Below are 21,880 nucleotides of genomic sequence, written 5' to 3' on the forward strand. Positions count from 1 at the left end.
TTAACTTGGCATGTTTTATAGTTTCATTTTATTGTTTTATTGAAAAGTAAAGTGCTATATATATATATATATATATATAACTATATATATATAACTATATATATATATATAACATAATATTGTCACATACAACACTGAAAGGTAGGTAAATATAAAATTGTAAATATAAATAAACGAATTTATTTCAAGAAATAAACGCACCATGAATTCACACAACGTCGCAAGCTGTTTGGACAGACAAAGGTTTGAGAAATGCAGAGACGCACAGGAGGGATCCCAGCGCTACACGTCATCACGTCCAGTTACGTAGGGAAGTAGTCATCAGCTGTCATTGCTGAAATGACTTCCTGTTTCCTCTGTTGTGCTCACCACACAACGCTAATAGTCCTGCTGCTCTCTAAAGATGAGATATTTTGTTTACTACGTTCGAAACCCGCTTTTAGAAAGTAGCCCCGCGTGCGGGTGCGACGCACGGCAGAGACCCGGACACAGCGTGCGCGAGGAGGCAAGAGCAGCGCTGTCAGCATGCTGTTATCGCAGCTGCCGGAAGATGTTCTCTATCATATCTTGTCTTATTTGGGCTACAAATCCCTCAGTCGCCTCTCTCAAGTTTGTAAAACCACTTACCACTTTGTGAACCGGGACGCCGTGTGGAGGAACATTGCCAAAGAATTTTTAAACACTGGAATCACTCAGAACGGGACGGACATGTAAGATAACAGTCGCAAACTGATGACAAACCTGCAGTGTATTTTACTTTATTGTTTTAGCCTCGTGTTAGCCTGGGCTAGTGCATTGACGGTGTTTACTGAATGTTCATCCTTGGGCCGCATTGACTGTATGTTTACCATTAGTCAGTTTACCTTCCTGAATAGAGTAGCAGGTCACAGAACAATGGCAGCAATGTTTTTACACAAACCATTTGACAGACTATACGCCTGGAGCTTACTGGCCCCTGGAGTTCTGGGGCCCTGGGGCCTTTGCTTGTTTTAGCTCTGGAACATATTGATTTTTGTCTGAGATATTTTGGAAAACCAGTTTTAAAAGGTTTGGGTACATTTGCTGCCTTGCTGCTGAAATCATCAAAGGAATACAGTAAATGTCAGAGTTGAGTTCATCAACTACTCAGTTAAAAGGAATGGTTGGCACCTTAACCCCTAGACCACCGGGGCATCTTGTGATTTATTATGTTAACAACAATGAGAATGATGGCTCAAAACTACTTCAGGGGTCTCCAACCTTTTTAGAATAAAAATGAAAGTGGTTGACTCACTCCAGTTGCTGGGAACTTTTGCTAAAGTGGCACTCAATGCTACATGTTTACACTCGCACTGCAAATGAGGCACAGACTTCATTCTGTTTAGTGAAAAAAACAACCTCTGTTACCCATTCCTCATGAAAATAGGATTCCATTTGCGGATAATCCTGAGTTATGAAACCACTGACTTTGAAAAAAGATGTAACTGTTTTTCTTTCTTTGTTTAACGAAATTGTTCATTACTGTGAGCGCCACAAAATAAATTCCATTCACCTCCATTGTTTTGGAATTCAGGCAAAAATCACATAGACAGAAATCTCTAAACCTCAGATCAGAAAAACTTGATACAAAACTTTTTAACACTGTTCCAGTATGTCCTCTAATGTTGCATCGATGGGATGGGCATGTTTTAAATCGTAAACTAGCCAATCATTTCAAAATAAACAGTGGATAGTGTTGTTTAACTGTTTCTGTCATTGCAGATATCCTTCCATCCCGCTGAAGGAGAGGGTGAAGATAGCTCAAAACTGGTACGACGGGGTCTGCAAAAGGGCAATTCCTCTCAAATGGAAAACAAAGTGAGTGAGTATTATCCCTATTAACTGTTTAAAAGCTGAAATGCTTTGACCTTATTTTCTATATATCACCTAGACAATATGCAGTGTAACAAATGAGAAAATCTATACACAAATTTGAATTCTGAGCTTGTGTACATGATGTGTTTTACAGTAGGATAAGGCCTCTGGGGCCAGGTTAGCTGGGTTAGCCTAGATTTATATAAATCTAGGCTAACCATGTACTGACTCTGTCTCCATACTTAACACACATGCATTTGATTTAAATCCATCTTCTCAACTAACTCTTGCAAAGAAAGCACATCAGCACGTTGTTTCTCTCAAATTTCGTATCTTGTTTTCAGACTGTTGCCGTGGTTGCAGCTGGATGGGAACGTACTGTTTCTGTCTCAGGCTGCCGATATTGGAGCGTACCATCTGCGCCCAGACTCTGGGAGGCTCCAGCGTAACCCGTTTAAAATATACTCCGGTCACAAGGGCGATGTCTGCCGCTTCGTCCTGACAGACTCTCACCTGATCAGCGGTGGAAGGTTACCACGTGTTCTATTTTTCTCCCCTTTTGAGTTTATAACAGTTATACAGTGATAGCTATCAACCCATGCTGGAAGATGACTTGCATATATTTTTTCCTCAATGAAAGCTTACGTGATAATCCTGATAGTTTCAAACTAGTCCTGAAAAATGACTCCTCTTTTCTCAGTGATGGCAGGATCCTGGTTCACAGCAGGAGGAGGGACATGTCGGTGGAGTTGTCGGGTCACAACCAGGAAGTGAACTGCCTGGACTCTAAAGATGGACTCATCGTCAGTGGATCCAGAGACCGAACAACCCGGGTCAGAACGACCTCTTACAATCCAGATTTATCGATGCGATGCACAGTTCCATGACGTGTAGACTCCACATTTGTTTCACAAATCGGAAGACTGTAGGATGTAGACTTTATTTGAAACATAACTCTACATTTCTCCAGAACAAGAACATTTCACTTCAGATTCAATTCACCATAAGCTTCATGATAATTCAGCAGTAAAGACCCTTTTAGAGCCGATTTCATGATTACGTTGCAGCGTTAGCTGGAGGCAAGAGTTGTAGGCCAAAGTTACACATTGGAAATCTCATCTTGCTTTGTTGTTGGGTGCGAGAATTAATGTTCGAGTATGGCTCCAACTTTACTGCATACCTTTGCGATGACAAACTATGATTCAATACTATGTCGCTAATACTTTTTAGATTACGTTGCTAATAGTTTGGCTAGCCCTCTGCTAACCAAAGCTGTCACGGCTGCTCCACCACAGCGCTCGCTGCTCATGTAGACGAATAAACTATGAGAGACATGGAGAGAAAATCTTGCTAATAGTTTAGCCTTCTGCTCACCGAAGTCCTTTTGATTAGTGGGTCTTCCTTTTTGGGGTTGCTTAGCCGTGTAGACAACTGTTGCAAATGCTGGATTAGCAACCTTTTGCAGCATCCAAAGATTTATACATTTTCCTTTACGATGCACTGTGGTATTTAAAGGACTTGGCTTTCGCCGTAGGTTAATGGTAACTTTCTCAGGTAACACTCACGGAAAGGGAGTGACTGGACATATTCAGTGAAACTAATAAAGTAAAAAAAAAAAAGTGCTAGCCAGCGTTAGCTAATGTGTTCTGAGAATGATCCTGAAAATTATTATTCCTGCTCCACCTACGCTCCGCCCACAAAAATGTGTCATCAGAAGCAGAAATGGTTTACTGCCAAATATGTTACACATACAAGGAATTTGACTTAGTGACTGGTGCATGACAATAAACATAATGCAATAGTTAGACATAATTTCAAAATAGAAAATGTGAAAATTTACAGTAAAATATGGTAAACAAACAAATATGAGTACATTACGTCATGTCTACTAAGAGAAAAGGGGTCTATATTTCATATGCATAACATAGTATGGTCTTGTGATATACTGGCTTCAGCAACCCCACAGCCCCATGAAGGATAAGTGGTTACAGATGATGATGGATGGATGGATGGACATAGTATGTTTGTTTTTGTATACATTATTAAATGTGCTTACTAGGGACTTTTGTTTCTCTAGATTTGGACTCTGAACTCCAGCTGCCCCAGAGACACCATCCCCATGTATGACAGAGTGTGGTCTGTTGCTATTAGTCCCACATTGAGGTAAGCGTTTGCTCAGCATCACGCACAAGAGTTTGGTTAACAGGAGCCACAAGTAAAAAGATGTTATTCTGGTACACTCGGAAGAGCAGCAGATAGAGGGGCAGAATGCTCTTCTTTAAAATCACTGATTGATGTTAGGGTCCGGTAGATTGATCACATTTTTATTTTCAATTACGATTTTCGGCCAGCGATTATGAAAACCAAGAGAATTGAGATGAAACGTTTAATGGACTGCATTCTGCATGCTCTTGTTTTGTCTTCTGTTATTTAAATCCAGCGCACCGCTTTGATGTTATAGTTCATATTAATATCCTCTATGATTAGTCTGACCAGCCATTCTGGCAGGTAACCCATGTTTGGCTGCTAAAGTATTTAACACATAGTAAAAAAAAAAATAGAAGTTTAAACTTTTATTTATCTATTGCTACCAAGAAATGCTTGGTAGCATGCTACCAAGAAATGTATTCTATTTCTATGACGCCTATGCCTATAATGCATTAATAACATACTTATAATGTGTTATAATCTGCTCATAGCCTTCTATGCTTATAAGTGTAAAAACTTGAATATTCACAGTACTTAATAACAATAATCATTACACATTGTAAAGCATTTTATAATGACTTAAATGGTCAAGTATCATGATACTTCATAACTGCTGGTCACTCACTGACAATTTGTTCTACAAGGATCATAGTATATCATAATTCCCATAGTTTAAATACATTATCACCTTTTTATCATGCCTTATAATCACTGTTATAATATTTTCTAATGGGATTATTAAGTGGCCATTCCGTGCTTTAAGTGAAGTAATATTATTCCTCAGGTATAGTCCGATATTCAATACAGGCTGGTTATAAGTCACTAGTGGTCATTCAGTAAAGTAAAAGAACACACACAACGTTGTACAATTAATTTACTTGTTTTATCTGGTCATAACATGAAATAAGTAGTCCAATTTGACACGACTAGAAAAAAATTAACTTTAATACATTCTCTCTTCCTCCCTCCCTCGTATCAAGCTGTTTTTAAGGAGTGACTTTTGTTGATCAGACCTTGACATAAAAGTGAAATATAGTGAAGTAAAGTAGAATTGTTTCAGGTATTATCTATATTTTTAAGGTTTAGATTGAGTTTTTGGGGAAACATTACACTATTGAAATCTAAATGTCCCTCAATAAATTGTGTTAAATTGAATTACTTATTTTATGTTAGGGCCCTTTAATCAAATAAATTATTTTCACAATGTTTTGTGCGTTCTTATACATATATTTAATATATATATATATATATATAAATGTATATATGTATTTTTTTTGTTAACTTTTTACAAACAATTACCACTTATTTTGACTGTCTGTAATTTATTATATCAGACTATACCTGAGGAATCTCTCTCTCTCTGGCATTGCATGTACACTAATCTCCCATTTTGTGTTTTAGCTTTTAAATGTATTGCTTACTCTAGTTAGTAACGCTACATTTCTCACCACCTTTGTCCAAGTTATAGATATAGAGTAAACACTTATAGAACATAGTGAAAGTTCCCACGGCAGTGTCAGCACTAAACCAGTGTGAAAATATTCCTAAAGGTACTGACTGAAATGGGCTTGAGAGAGCAGAACCCAGCTCTTTGTAGTGGTGCTTTCGAGGAGCCCTTTGATTTCTCAGCTGCGTTTACACTCTTAATAACACACACCATTGTCAACACAGAGGCAGGCAGATGTAGAGTGCTGTTACAGTATCCTGATTTCACCCACCTACCCGTCCAACGGAGAAAGGCAGGTGATCGTCCATCTGGCTGCAAAGTTGGAAACATCACATATCGCACCAAATGATCGCCTGCTCTGCATACAGCTTCAGGAATTATAAACAAAGCGCAGTGGTTAATGTCAGCATCCCAGGCTTCCGCATAGCAGGACACGGCCTATGTTATATATATTGTTTTGGTTGTTTTTGACCAAATTACGAACTGGCTACGTGACTGCATCACGACATGGACAATTTCCTGATGTGGGCTACATGCGTGAAAGGGAAACTCCAGAAATCTGTCCGAAGCTTATTTGACAAAGGGCTTATTTTTTTAATAGTGTTTACTTTCCAGTGTCTCACAATATACAAAATCGCAACATCTGATAACTGTTGGATTGTGTCGGATGCACGTGTGTCCATCTATAACCCCAACCTCTACACCTGTAACTTCCTCTTCCCTGCATCAAGGACACAGTACTTTCTACATAGGCACATCATTGTAGAGTCATCCAACATGGACAGAAACTGAGCCATTCTGGAGCAGGTCTAACCCTAACCCATTTTACTAAATATTTTTACCTCTAACCCTAAAAAGAATTTGAATCCTTAAAACCTAACCATAATCCAGTCATAGCTTGGTACTTAAGCCATATAAAATAATACTAGAAGCAAAGGGCCTAATTTTCAGTCAAAAACGTTTTCAGTTTAAACTGTTGCACTCAAGGGAATAGATCCAATATGTCAGAAAACATGCATGGGGGCCTTGTTCATCTGATCCAGGCCTTGCAGCGTCTCTCAGATCTGAGAATAGCCGGCAGATTATCCACATCATTAATTTCTCCAATTTGCTGGCTGAAATAGCAGGCTGGGCCTCAGACCTGCTGCCCCCTCATAATGGAAACTACCTCTCACTGACCAACGACCTGGTTAATTACAATTTCTCCTGGAAACCAGGTGTCAACTCACTGATAAACCTGTTTAGCTCCTGATTTTCACCCCAGTCGTTTAAGCACAAGCCAAGCTAAAACTTACAAAGGATACGACGACACAAATTATGATGCAGTAATTACACGTTTGTTGTAGAACTGAAACCGGCTTCACACTGTGAATGGTGTTTTAAACATCCTGAGAATTTTTTGTTCAAGGGGCGTCATTTATAAAACAGTGTGTAGGATCCATACTAAAAGTGTACATGTGCACAAAATCTGGAATTGGCGTTGGCCCCCAAAAATGCTCCAACCATATCTCCCGAGACATTTCTTCAATGTCCTGCCTCCCATTTGCAATTGGGTCTTCACTGCATTGAACTTAATAGGCTGTGTTACCTTTATTACATGGCTGAAGTATGTTGTTTTGTCTTCAGACAGATTTTTATGCCTCTGCGCCGGCGACATTATATTTTCGGGTTTGTTAATCCGTCTGTATGTACGTACATCTTATTCATTCTGTTGAAGTAGCTGTCTCAGGAACACTTAGAGGGAATTTCTTAAAATCTGGCTCAACCCTACACTTGGACTTAAGGTTGAACTGTTAGAATTTGGTTGTCAAAGGTCACTGCAATAAAACACTTTTGGCTATAACTCAAGAATTTCTATGCTAATTTTGACAATTTCACACAAATTTGAAATTTGAATGATGAAGTGATAACATTTCAGACAGACATGGATGTAAACTCCATGACTGGTTGGCGGAGGTGTACAACAGTGAGGCGGTAATTGTAGATTTTATTTTTTCTGGTCTAAGCCAATGCCTTGATGATATTTAAGTCAATATTGATAAAATATTTTATTATGATGGTGAGCAATACTGGAATATTGAATCTTAACAAAACGGGGAGGAATTGTGTGAAAATCACTGTCTTCGGTGTCTTGTCTTAGAAGTCACACCTTTTTTTGAAATATCAAACCTACATAGTTTCTAAATATTTTGATGTGTACGGTTTGATAGTTTCTTTCTGTAGGCTTTCATTGAAGACAATGCTTAAAATACTACTACAAAACTTAAATGATTGTTGAGAGATTGCTGAATAATTATTTTAAAATGTAATGTTAGTTTCAAATTATGTTTTTAAACATCTGCTGAATATAGATATTAAAAATAGGTGATAGACTGCTTCCCATTCCCAGTGGACTAGTATGCCAATTTGTCCTTTTTCTGGTGTCTCGTTCAATGCCGGAAAACAGTTTTAATAAATAGTGAATATGTCACGATGGTTTTTTTACACCTATTATTATTCACTCTCTCTTTCAATCTTTTCACTCAGAGTTGGTGATTTGTTTTAACAGAGGAAACGACGAAGACAGTTTTGATGGGTTTTATTTAGTTTCTGTCAAGGTTGTATGAGGTGTGTTTCGATGACCAGCAAGGTAAAAATGACTGTTATCTGACTGGAGTCTGGTGGCTTTAAGGAGAGAATATTAATTGTATTTTTGGTTTGTTAATTCATTTTAATAATTATCCAAATTCCTGTTGATAATATTATCATATATTTCCTTTAACTCGCATCACATAGCATTGCGGCAGGAAAGTAGCATGTGCACCCGGGTGTCATGTTTCCATCACTGCTGAGAAGATATCCGTTACTTCTGACTGAATCATTTGTTCCGGCAACGAATGCTGATTGTAACCGTTTCCACTCCAGACAAAAGCCAGATGTTAGTGGGTGTTGTTAGTTTTTTTTGTCCAGTGGGAAAAGAGGCTTTTCTTTCTTCTGATCACTTACAGGGACTTAATACAGAAATGGCACTTCAACCAAGCAATTTATGGCAGTTCATGTGTGCTGAAGTTCTACAACCCATTCCTAATTCATTAGAAACAATGTTTCAGATTAGGAGTATATCAGAATCAGAATCAGAATACATATATAAAAATCATAACGTTCCCTTGTAAAATATCTATATATTTTTAATGCTACATATTGTATTTTCAATCTCCAGCAGATCAGTGGTTCCATTAGCTACTTGTGCTGAACCAGCAAGATAAACTGCTGTTTTTTTGGAGGGCTCTCCTTGTCTGCCACTGTACGTTGTGATATTTTGGCCGTGCTTTAGACGACGGTTTAATAATGACTAAAATAAATTGGCACTGTCAATCATTTTATCTGTACATTGTGCGATACAGGCATCAACTGGTGCACGTCAAATGCCATTAATTACATACAGTGTATCGTCAACTACCTGGAGAAAAATCAACTTCTGTCGAACTGATAATCTATATACTTAACACGACTCCATCCACCACACGCATCTCAGCCCACCTCTGTTTCCATCCCTGTGTTTCTGTTGATCCACTGGATATCATCTCAAGGTCTGTGAGTGAGGATTATGTGACTGCGGTGAAATGCCAAGGCTAGTGCTGGACGACCGCCCCCGTCCGCGCTGCCTCGGAAAAGATATCGATCCTATCTGTTGCTTTGGACCATGACCCCCCTTACAGATTGCTTTTCTTGATCATATTTCTTTTTCCACACCATATTGTGTACTCACACTCTATGCCCACTGATGGAGCTCATATTAGACAGGTTCAATGAACTATGACGAGGCACTACAGGAGGTTACAGGGGTAAAATAGGCTCAGATACATTTTTCTCACGATGTTATCCTCCAACTTGTTCTCGTCACATACTGACGTTTGGTCAGGAGTCTTGGCGACACTGGGTAGCCCAGCGAGTCAAACTCTTAACGTTGTGAATTCAAACACAAACTTGCTTAGGTTTAGGCAACAAAACCACTTAGGTTTAGGAAAAACATCACGGTAGGGCTTAAAATAATTACGTAAACTAAGTAAAATGTAACAAGGTAACATAAGTACAGAAAACATATAATTTCAAAATAACATTGGGACAAAAACGGCGGTCTCCTGGTCGAAAGTCCTGCTTTTGTTTGACCCATCCACCTCCAATTGCTCCCGCACAGAGTAGATTTCTTCGGTCTTTATACTACGTTCACACTTCCGGAGCATTTTCTCTGAGCATCTATTAATGAGGCTTTTATTTCCCTTGTACCATGAATAATGCAAACTCAAAACATCCTCCATTGTCTTTTTACATTCAGGATAATGTGCATTTCTACAGCGCCAATTCAATCAGTAGCTGAGAAAAACAGGGTCAGATCATATTCACCATACCTCTCACTTCCTCGTTTTAACACAAATACTTTAATCATGCACTTGTTATTTTAATTCCGCTTGACTTTTCTACAGTGATGTTGCAGGATCATCTTGTGTTTTGGGTCTTTTGACATCATACACCTTCCTCCAGGCGACACAGCTGAGGCTGATCAGACCTAATTTTGTGTCCAGGTGACTAGCTCGCTACTTCCTTTGTGGTTTTCCTCTTGCTCCACAGCTATGTCGAGGCTCTCTCTGCCGCATCTATGGTGTTGGCTGTCGTAGGCTCTGGGCAAGGACTGCGAAGCCTCTGCATCCAACTTCAACCAGGATTCAGCTTGCCCTCCTGCTAACTTGCCCACATTCACAAACCAGAGGTGAGCTTCCACTCGAAGGCCTTGGCCAAGCGATCTTCCCAGGGATCTATTACTTCCACTATGAGGACTTGCCTCAGGATTCGGACATGAGGACGAGTCCCTTGCAGAGGCCAAGATCCTGTCCTGGCGGCACCCAGCTCTTGTAAAGATGATGGCCTGTTTTGAGGGGCGGGACCTCTTGCTGTAGTCAATTTCTACACCTCCATTGCTGCCTCCATCTTCTCCTTAACCCTCATCCGACAAACATATTCAACATAAAAAGACTACTGACTGGGGTCCCCAAGAAAAAACTACCGTAAGAGACAACCATCATAGCAAAATGCTAACTTATTTCTTCTCAGTCATTATTAGTTATGCAATTAATGTCATCTGATGGAAAAAAGCTGTTGACCAGCTTCCACTGCTTGCCATCTCCTACCAGTCCTCAACTCGATTCCATCTTTTGACCACATTTGGGTCAATCAACTCCCAGCCTTGCAACACCCCCCTAGTTTTCGTCATCTTGAAATTGTCTTCCAAGGATCTGATTGGCAGTCGCTGCCAGCTCAGACTCCTAGGCTGCCAAAGGCAATGTGAGAATCTATTTTCCTCTCCAAAGCCCTCAACTGTCGAGACCCGCACCAAGTACACCAGCGGGGGTCATATGATTCTGGGCCGAATGCCGTGCTGGTAAAGCCATGCTTTAAACCATTTAGCAATTCTGACCAGTCCACTGCTCACAGGCAAATCAATGCATGTGGATCAGTGTTGATGAGGTGTCCCTCAGGGTACTTTCAAACATCTTGATGGTAGGGGTGGTAGAATAAAAGGAGAAAGTCCGAACAGCAGAGTTGTGAGTGCAACATGACTGTAATTAGAGCTGTGGAAATGGACATTAAACGGGATTTACCATGTCAGCCATTATAGTACAGTTGAAATGATTTGTATATCACCTTTAATTTGAGGATTATGGATAGATTCTATGAGAGATGAGTCTCCAGCCTGTCTCTGTCCACTCTGTGTCTCTCTCTGCTCTCTCTCCTGCTGTATACCTGGTGTGTGTGGGTCCAGGCAATAGGAAGAGGGGCAGGTGGTTAGCTAATAGCTGACTGAGATGTTTCCTGCAGACCCTGCTGTCATACAAACAAGACCCAACAGGTCGAAGTGTGGGCCAGGCAGCTGCAGATGTGTAGCGGCAGGTCAGCTCTCACACCAAGTCACAGACGATAAGGTTTCTTGGACAAGGCTGGCTTTGAGCTGGGTGCTCGGCCGGGTGCTCGTCCAGGTCATAGTTGTCTTCTGTGGACATAAGTTTTAGATTTGTTTGGGATCTCTCATTGTTTTTTTTTTCTTCCCGACAGTCTGCATCCATGGTGCTGCTGCTAAATATAACCTTTTTGCAGATTCACTTTTTATAAATCCTGTGAAATAAGAAAAGATGCCCAACAGTTGGGGATTAAGATGTATGGCTGTTTAAACACTGCTGCATGTATTTGTCTGCAGGATTCCCTTCACAAGAGTGAAAAATATAGACTTTCAGCTTCAGTGTGTTGATCATCATAACATCCCTTTTTTTTTCTTTTTTTTTTAAACTGGGTTTATGCTTGCCACAATATTCCCGCCGCCCACTCAGAATGACTTCATCACATAAATTGCGCCACGCTTGAAGGCTCTACAAGTTGAGCCCAGTTCACAATTCATCTGGTTTGCAGAAACTGAGGTATGCTGTGCATGTCTAGAAAGTAATGGAGCACAAACAAAAGTGCTTTCTGCTGCTGAGCTGTAAAGTGCTGGTTGAAGAGACACTTTTGGAATGGCAAGTGTGTTCATCTTCCAAGAGGAAGGCTGTATGTGAGAACATATCAGTTAAATATCCTTTTCTAGTTTTTAGCTCCATTATTTTTTTGGGAAAAATCAGAGTTGATTTTTGTTAAAACATTTAAACTCCTATAGTAAATAAGATTTGGTACCTAAAATGTGCTGTAACTCCTAGGTTCATTTTCACATTTGCGGAAAAATACTCAAGTCTTGAACGTTGTTGACACAAGGTACCTCATTGAGCATGAAGATGAAGCGAGCTATGTTGCAGGTACCTTGCATAATCTGTATAGAAGAAGTGGATTTAGTGACTGTGACATCATTTATTGGTTTGTTGACTGCCATTTTGAAGCCTAGAGTTCAGCATTTTGGCTATTGCCATTTTTGTGTTTTTGCTGTCACCACCTTGGTTGCCATGTTGGCACCATGTTAACCCCGTCCTCCAGCATACCCTGCTATTATACTCTAAATAGGACCATAATTTACTAAATAAATATCATGCTGTATTTAAGAAGACTTGAAACTAGCGATTGACACCATAAACTCATGCTTACAATGTTTACTGAGGTAATAAATCAATTGAGAAGTATGGTCATTTATCGATAGACTTCTATTAAATCGGACATCCTTTTGTAACCAGAGGAGTCGCCCCCTGATGGCCATTAGGAAGAATGCAAGTTTAAGGCTCTTCTGCCATTGGCTTCACTTTTCAAACCCGGAGGTTACTGCCTGGTACCATGTCTGAAAATGTACAATTTACAGTCCAGTAAAATAAGAAAACCGTACACCCTTCTCACGATAAAAGTTAGATGTTAACCGAAGAGGCATAAAACCCAGAAAGCCAACAGCAATATTGCCATCTGTCTGTCCTGCCAGACTAGGCGAGTATCCTGATTTGGAGCTTGGTTGGGGTTTGGCATTTTGGGGAGGGGGGTACGCTACACTGACCACTAGTGTGGCAAAGGGGAGGGGAGGGGGGGGGCTGGGCAGGGCAGGGCAGTGAAGGGAGAAGCTACCCTGAAGAGAGGTGAGAACGGGGGTGGGGGGGCCGCTACAATTGTTTTGTCGAGAATTCCTCAAGCACAACTACAAAGATGTCGCAGGGGCCAAAAGCGCTTTTGAAAGTCTCAAAAAGAAAATGATTGTTGGATAAACCGTCCCCGATTCGGCACTTTCTCACCACCGCCGGGGGAGGACGACCTTTGACCTCCGGTATCAAAGTACAGGGTGACGCCACAGCAGCCACCCAGCCAGCTAGAGCCGGCCCTCTCTCCGACAGCGCCCCCACCGCTGCCACCACCACCACCACCACCCGGGCTCACACACTCAAATTTCACCCCCACTGCTCTGCCCCACTCAACCGCAAGAAAAAGCCCCAAAATTCATGTCTCTCTCTTTGGTCTCTCCCGAGCCGTCCCTGTGGCTCAGGAGTCAAGAATTCAATTAGTTAAAAAAAGAGAAGAAAAGAGCGAGGCTGCAACAATGCAGCGATAAGGGGGCAGAATGTGCGTTCCCACACGTTAAATACAGGGCGCTTTCCCTGGGGCCCACAGAGCCAGAGGACCCGCACCGCAGGAGGCGAGAATAATCACAGCTCCCTCTGAACCCCCTCATTACACACTCACACACACACATGCACACCTTACATTCCTCACACACACAGATAGCTTCATGTGGACACGTACTACAGGCAGACATTCCCTTCGAAGAGAGACACCCCTCGCAGACTCCCCACACTTACTGCATACATAAACACACGCTGAGAGAAACTTCCAGCACGCAAATTCACACCACACACACACACACCACATAAAGACCTCTCATTACGTGTTGGCCTCATACAGGTGTTCTCAGGTCTCAAGTTTACCAGGGAAGAGTGTTTTCACGCCAGACACACTCATGCCTCATGTTAGACACGATAGAAAACACAAACAATGGTCCAAGTCTGGGACAATACAACTCATACATGCAGCTTAATGAATAATAGAGATGTAGTTTTGTCTTAGAAGTGTACATGTATAGCATATCATACAAAAATAAACAAGACAGCTTGTTAAACTTTTGTAATGACCAAGTAACGCCTACTGTTTGTTTCGGTTCATTTTAGGAACAAGTATGATTTTCCTAAAAAAGCAATGCATAGACTGCATAGAAAAGTAATCATCATTTATGACTAGGGATACACCGATGACTAACTCAAAGAGCTGGGCCGGGTATGGGTGTCAATGAGGTCGATGTTTTATATTATGTACAACACATACTGGAATGTTGATCCCTGCACAGGTTTTGACTGATTTGTTGCTAGATTAAAAAAACACAAAAATTGTTAACTTTAGAGATTTTTTGGGTGTTCTAATTCTCATAATATATGATGATTCATATGCAGTTATTTTTTACATTTTGTTTAACAAAGCCTGATGTTGCCTTACACGTCAAATAATGACCCCAGTCACTTCCACACAGCGAGGCCGGCAGCTTATTGATCAGACACCGGTATCGGATCGGCAGATACCTAAAGTCCAGGTGGAGGTATCGTAACAAAAGAAAAAGTCGGATCAGTGCATCCTTACTGATGAGCAACTGTGTGTGGTGGTGTCTGTATCGGCAGAGACGCTACACTCTTCCAGGAGTTTTTTTCTATTTTGCTGTCTTCTGGATGTTTCTGGGCCTCAACCGGGCGCCAGATCGTAAGCGGGCATCCGAGAGGAAGCTTTGAAAATGGCGGACACAGGTGTTTAAAAAAACACAACCCACAAATCCTACTCATTGTGCCTTTAAAATTAGTTTAGTTTTACTTGTATTATAATATTCTCCAGTATTGCTAATTTGATCAATTTAATAGGACTTTGCTAGATCTTTAACTGTCGATCATTATCAAGTAATCTGTTGATGAGGGTTTTTTGGGGATGTTTTGTCCCCAGGACTGAGTGAAATGGTTGAAAACAATTAATCAATCAGTTCATTGAGATAAAATCGTAAACAATTTTAATAATCAGTTAATCATTTCAGTCATTCACAACATTTTATCACTGTAAGAATTGTTGTGCTTTTGACTGATGGTAGAAAAAAATGTATAGACATTTTGGACTACATTATTCATTAATTAATCAACAATCACATTAATGGACAAATTAAATGAAACAAACATTAGCAATATTAACAAGCTTGATATATAAAACAATTTGGTAAAAGTATGCAAAATTATATAAAATAACCAAAATTGATTCTCAATGCAAGAAACTGTTCTGCTGTCATTTATTACATGCAACATACAGTAATGTAGTTGTAAGCAGATAGAGGTGTTTATTAATATAATAACTAACACATAGTGGATACTGCTAACAGATAAATCATTTTTTTTAGGAGCAGTTATAGTTTTTAAATGCTTTACGTTAACATTCCCTATAACGTCCTTATATAAAGTTATGAACAAATTATTTGCTTAGTATATTTAGTTATTTAGAGAAATCACTGTTCCTAAAGTGTTAAAGTATACATGTGTGTGGTGATCCAGGCAGCGAGGAGCCTTAACAGCGTGGGAGTGTGCGCTGTGTACCACTGGCGGTGTTATTCATACAGCACATTATCCTAATGAGCGTCACTCCCACCACATTTTGAGCAGGAGAAAGCTCTGTGATCACTGAAGCTCCGCTTCTAGTGGATCCCAATATAAAAGTTGTCGGTCGCGCTCCTCGCTGACCCCGGCCATACAAACACTTGCCACAGAGACCTCCTTTCACTGACTCAAAACCAGAATGTCACAGAGTGATTGTGACTTTAACTTGTGTGGTTTTCTCATTTGTTTCTCAACAAATTCTTCTCCAGCATCCATTCATTGAGTTGCTCGTTCTAAAGAAGTCCAAATAGTTTTGCTGTGCTCTGGTCCTCACAGATGTAGCTCAGTGAAGTCAAGAAGTTTTAAGGTAGTGTGTCTGTGTATGTGTGTGTGTATATATATATATATATATATATTAGTGCTGGGCAACAATTAACATTTTTAATCGCGATTAGTTGCATGATTTTTCTGCGATTAATTGCATTGTTATGCACAAAATTCAATAATGAATTAAAAGGTAGGGTATTGCGCACTTTTATTTTAAAAGTACTGCATGTACTTATGAACAAAAGAGCAATAACATTTGGTTTGCAAACACTTTAAACAAATAAGGTGCTTTTTAACAGCAGTATTCCCTTTACACAGTAGCAGTTAAAATACAGTTATAATGATTCTGATAATAGATATTCAGCCGGTCTTCACAACTTTATTTTCATGTGTGCAATAAATGCAATTTGAAATATACACTTTGAAAACTGCAAACCTATCTACGTCATGTTTTTTTTGTTTGTTAACTTTTCAGTAGCGATAACTAAATTATATGCTTATTATACATATTCCAAACAAAACAACTTTAAAAACTAAAAAAAAATAATTTAAATTAATCATTTCCTTTTTGCTTTTTTGGTCAGACACATATGCAACGCTGATTACTGTAATATGTGTGGTATTTGTTATAAATGCACGTTGGTACATAGAGGGTGAGAATAAGCTGTACTTGGAGGGACTTAGGACCCAGGGGAATGTAGGTGAAGTAAACAGGAAGAGTTCGCTCGCTGCCCGGTTCTTGTGTTTAAAAAACTGTGTTAACGTGCAAAATAATTGTCGGCGATAACGCGTTAACTTGCCCAGCACTAATATATATATACACATACATACAGGGGGGGGGTTTCAATGTAAAAATAAGTGACGATTTAATATAAATGGTTTCACTGTCTATGATTATATTTTTCCACTATGCAGAAGTCGTGAGGATTACACTTTGACCAGTCCCATTAATAATTCTCTAATATCATTTTGTCATGACAAACTTAGATCACAGAATTCATTTATGACTCGTCAAAAACCAAAGAAAAAAAGATATGTGTAATTACATCATGCTACATTTACAGTACCTTATCCCGTAAATGTTGCTCATGGCAACATTGAGAGCTTGTATTATATATACTGCGCTTAAGGGGACGGCTAGCGAACATTAGCGTGTTGTTGTGGTGTGTGTGTGTGTGTGTGTGTGTGTGTGTGTGTGTGTGTGTGTGTGTGTGTGTGTGTGTGTGTGTGTGTGTGTGTGTGTGTGTGTGTGTGTGTGTGTGTGTGTGTGTGTGTGTGTGTGTCTGTGTGTGTGTGTGTTGGGCGGTTGTGCGGGGTCCCAGTCTGTTCCAGCCGGGTGAACAGAGTCGAGGGGCCGGCTGAGGAATGTCCCGGTGACCCTACACACAGGAGACACAAACAGAAGCCAAAAGGGCCACGGGGGTGGGATGGGACGGGACGGGACGGGACAACAGTGTCCAGGCATAGATGTGTGTGTGTGTGTGTGTGTCCATGCGTAACAGTGTGAATTTGTGAGAGAAAGTGCATGTTTGTGTGCATGCATATGTTTGCCCATGCATATCGGTGTGTAAGAAAGAGCTAGAGGGGGCAAGGGAGAGGAGTCTGGGAGTGAAAGAAAGAAAGCTAGAGAGGGAGAGAGAGTGTGTGTGTGAGTCAGCGGGGGTCAGCTCTTGCACCCTTTGGCCATTGTCTCCCTCCCTGACCGATATAAAAGCATCATAACCCTTTGAGCTCAGACATATTTAGAAAGCAGATAAAAGCACTTTTTACAAACTAGATACACGTCGGGCACAAAGCCCGGGGTCAAGCGCAACAAATTAACAACCCTTTTTCTGACGGGAGGTGTGTGGGGGGGGGGTCTGACGGGGTAAAGCTAAACCGCCCCTGGAGTCCATAGCAAAATGCCTCCACATTCCCAGTGCTGGGATGTGGCCTGTTCTACTGCATTCATGTGTAATTGGTCCTCTGGGCAGAGGCTGAGATAAATGCTAACTTGCTTTTTTTGTGTTTGCATTATGTCCTCTTAATAGAAGACTTGTTTGGAATTCCCTAATTTCAACAAAAGTCAAGACGGCCATTATGAAAGAATTTAAATAATTTGTCACTCAGGGTCACAAGCGCCATCACAGCCAGGTTGCACACATTGAAGTCCCATTCTTTTGAACTCTTGCGCTGTTTAGGTAAACTTTTAGATTTGGAAAAATATAGGGCATATTATACCAAGAGCAGCTCAAAGTGAAATTCATCATTACAGCTACGGCCACGTAAACACGATCATGAATGGGTTTCTCGTTTTTCCCCTCTTTAACAGGGTTCCATCTCACGTTGACACAATAAGTTATTTTGTTTGACTAAGTAATCCATCAATCAAAAATGTTTTGATTCAGGCAAACATGCTAAGCATTTACTGGTTCGAGTTGTTACATCATGGTAGAGTAAAAGGTCTAAGATTTTGTTGGTCTCACACATCAAGCATTTTCCAGTTTGCAAATTCTAACCTTTCATATATTAAATGATTAACCAATCAATTGATAGAAAAATGCCATCATCGGGCCAGATGTGTCATCTCCTACCATCACTTCAATTATGTGTGTCAATAGAGCATTTCCATGTCTCCACTTTTAAGCCAGACGTGTGTTCAGTCTTATTCACTCTAGATTCTCAAAAAAACAAGAGAAAACACTATATCCGTCAGCATGTTAGCATGTCGCTCACTCCCGAGCATGTGACCACTTTGTAACTGGTACTGACAACATCATCATCACTTTATTAACATCACAGAGAATAGGATTAAGTGCCCTCTAGGATGCCCTTCCAGTGGAGAGAACGTGACAAAGTGCCGTCTAGGATGTCCTTCGAGTGGTGCCATTTTTTAATTTTGTCACCCAGGTGGCAATGTCTGGGGGTGTTCGATCTGTAACCCTTGCTTGTCTCTGATTATGGCTGTTTAAAGTAGAGATAGCGGGTTTGTTACATTTGGGGATATTGTCATAGCAGCGGCGCTAATCATTTAGCTGCAGCGCTGCAGCACTGTATGCAGGGGAGACTCTGGAGCCATAGAACTGCCGCATGCGTTTGCGCATTTTTTTTGCGCTATATTACACACCCCTGCCTAACAATCTAACCACTAAAAACTTTTTTAGTAGCAGCTTAAATTCCTACACACTTCTTGTATGGAGGGGCTTCATATTGTTGGTGTGTGCTGATCTGGGATCAGTGAATGCTGACAGTCTGGACAGCAGCAGTGTGTTGGTGGTGGTCTTGGAAAGCGGAGCGCTCCCTGTGCAGTCAGCGTGTTGATTTGGAGCTAACAATGTTGGTACTGTTGGACTCAACTCCCAGCAGGTGCTCTCACACTTTGTATGCTTCTGTGTGTGTGTTATTGCTGTGTGTTTGTGCGCATGACAGTGTTGTGAACGTCTATAGATGTGTCTCCCTTCGAGAGAGAGAGAGAGAGAGGAGAGAGAGAGAGAGAGAGAGAGAGGGAGAGAGAGGGAGAGGGAGGGAGAGAGCGCGAGAGGGAGAGGGGGAGGAGGGGAGAGAGAGAGGGAGAGGGAGAGAGAGGGCGAGAGCGAGGGAGAGAGCGAGAGACAGAGAGGGAGGGAGAGCGAGAGAGAGAGAGAGCGCGGGAGAGAGAGAGAGAGAGAGAGAGAGAGAGAGAGAGAGAGAGAGGGAGGGAGGGAGGGAGGGAGGGAGATAGGAGAGAGAGAGAGAGAGAGAGAGAGAGAGAGAGAGAGGCTGGGTTCCCACTGAGGACTCCCTTAGTTTGTGTGACCCTGCCACACAGGCCCTTAGATAATACAGCCAGCTGATGAGGTTACCCAAACGGCAGCAGAGGCCCAGCATGCTGCTAATGATGAGAGGAGGAGTAAGGGGGAGGCACACATCGGGACCCTGTTTGGTCAGAGATATGACTGTGTGTGCGCGTTTGTGTGTGTTTAGGGGGGACACTTGCCCCACATTAGGCGAGTGAGGCTCTGACCTTAGCAGCTATAATATCAGTGCAAGCTCTGACCCCAGATCAGGCCTGGTTGGCCCTTCAGCAGGCCGAGAGAGCTTGGGGAGACAAGGGGGGAGTAGTACTTTCATTGTATGGCCGATGTCCTCTGTCCTGCCTCTGCCAGCGCCACGACCCAGTGAGGAGTGAGTAATGTGAGTAATGGAGAGTAATAGGGTCCAGATAGTGAGTGTGACCATAACCCTATTGTATCCTGTGTCAGCAGGGTCAGAGGTCCCCCACCGTGCATACTGGTCCCGGCCCCACCCGACCCATTTGGGTCATAAATGAGTTTACCCAACACTAATCACCGAGGAACTGCCGATGGGCTGCACTGCTTAATGGGCCTGACAGCTGCCTGTATGCCGCACTTAGACCCCCCCCCCCCCCCCCCCCCACCCACCCCCCCCTCCTGCCACCCCTTCAACCCCCACAACATATCCCACTTCTCACCACTCCCCTTGGCAGTGTATGTTTTGATGCCAACAGCGTCTTGTTTGCTACAGTATGGACGGCTGCATAGCCTTTTTACATCCTTTTAGAATAGTGATTTGGGAGCCCTGTGGGATGAGCCCTGGCCTGGGACCTTTATTGCCTCTCGTTTCACCGTCTCTCGCTCTCTCTCTCTTGCCTTGTTTCCTGTTGGTTCTACTGTCCACCGAAATGCTACGTTAACTGCAGAATAATAGAGCGCTGCAGGGATTGTGTATTTTTAAAGGCCAACCAAAGAAGTTAGCATTATACTGGTTCCCTCGACAAAAAGTCAATGGGGTTTTTCTTTTGGAAAAGTAGCCTCATTTAGCCTCTAGTTAGCAACCTTTTGTAAGACATTTAAAAGCCTAATGAGTGGGATATTTACTGATGTATTTTGTGTCATAAAACTTTAATATCTCTTCAGCTTGTGTTAACCACAGACCTTATTTTAGGCATCTTAAAAAATATACCAACATTCAAAAAAACAATTGACTTTGGGATGAGGGAACCAGATGTGCAAAACTGCTAACTCATAGTTTTAGGACTCATTCCCAGAGCGCTCTCTTGATGCACTATCCATAATTAAATTCACATTTAGTTTCATTAATAGAGGCTTTGCAATACATAATGTATTTGTATGATTATTATAAAGAAAACTTTCTCTAACTGCACTATTGATTGATTTTTCAATCCTTGCATCTTTTAGTAAAGTAGCTAATATGAATTACAAATTCAACGATTTAATGGAGCTAGTTGATGTCAGCAGATCTTAGGCAAAACCTCATCAATTCGGGGTGCCCTGGTGGATTTAAAGTTGACATTTAGTTTGAGATTGAAAACTTTTTCATAGCTGAAGAATAAACTCTTAAGCCTTATTGATTATTGGTCGCTAGAATCTTTTCTCCTGCCTCTGCAGGCCATGACGAGACCCCTTCCTAACAGCTGATATAAGTAGGGGTGCAGATAAGGGTGCAAGTATGCATGTGCAATATAAATCAGAAATCCTTCACATCAATTCTAATTAAGGTTCTTTCCATAATGTTGTCAGATAGTTATGATAATAATAATCTGAGCCTGTCGGTGCAAAAACAAGCACCATTAGTTGACATGCATTGACGGTTAGGAGTTGCTTGATATTATTACTTTGCAGCCCGTTTCTTGAGCGTGCTCCCTCAATACTGGACCAATTTAAAAAGTTAGTTAAAAAGTCTAAAAAGGCTTGGGAAAATAGGGTCCAGGATGAAAAATAAGTAATTTACCCTTTAAGACCACGCTTTGTATGGGGTGAGTACCAAACACCATCTACTGGTTCTCACCTGAGTACCTAACTCAAGACATAATGTGGCCCCTGAATATATATGAATGAATGTATATATATATATATATATACACTACCGTTCAAAAGTTTGGGGTCACCCAGACAATTTCGTGTCAATTTTCAGTTTCTTTGCAATTTCTCGCATGGAATAGCTTCATTTCTAAGAACAAGAATAG

General features: G+C 41.1%; 1 protein-coding gene across 1 annotated transcript in view; it reads left to right on the plus strand.

Annotated features, from left to right (window-relative positions):
• The first annotated feature begins 369 nt into the window (after nucleotides 1–369).
• fbxw4 (F-box and WD repeat domain containing 4) overlaps nucleotides 370–21,880 on the plus strand; it is a 69,256-nt gene continuing 47,745 nt past the window's right edge. Inside the window, exons 1-5 of the mRNA XM_079168913.1 lie at nucleotides 370–710; nucleotides 1,741–1,836; nucleotides 2,178–2,363; nucleotides 2,534–2,666; nucleotides 3,911–3,996. Of these exons, the coding sequence (XP_079025039.1) occupies nucleotides 526–710; nucleotides 1,741–1,836; nucleotides 2,178–2,363; nucleotides 2,534–2,666; nucleotides 3,911–3,996 (686 nt within the window). The 5' untranslated portion in view covers nucleotides 370–525. The remainder of the gene's footprint in view (nucleotides 711–1,740; nucleotides 1,837–2,177; nucleotides 2,364–2,533; nucleotides 2,667–3,910; nucleotides 3,997–21,880) is intronic.

Source organism: Pholis gunnellus (assembly GCF_910591455.1).
Source record: "Pholis gunnellus genome assembly, chromosome: 11".
NCBI classification, from domain to species: domain Eukaryota; kingdom Metazoa; phylum Chordata; class Actinopteri; order Perciformes; family Pholidae; genus Pholis; species Pholis gunnellus.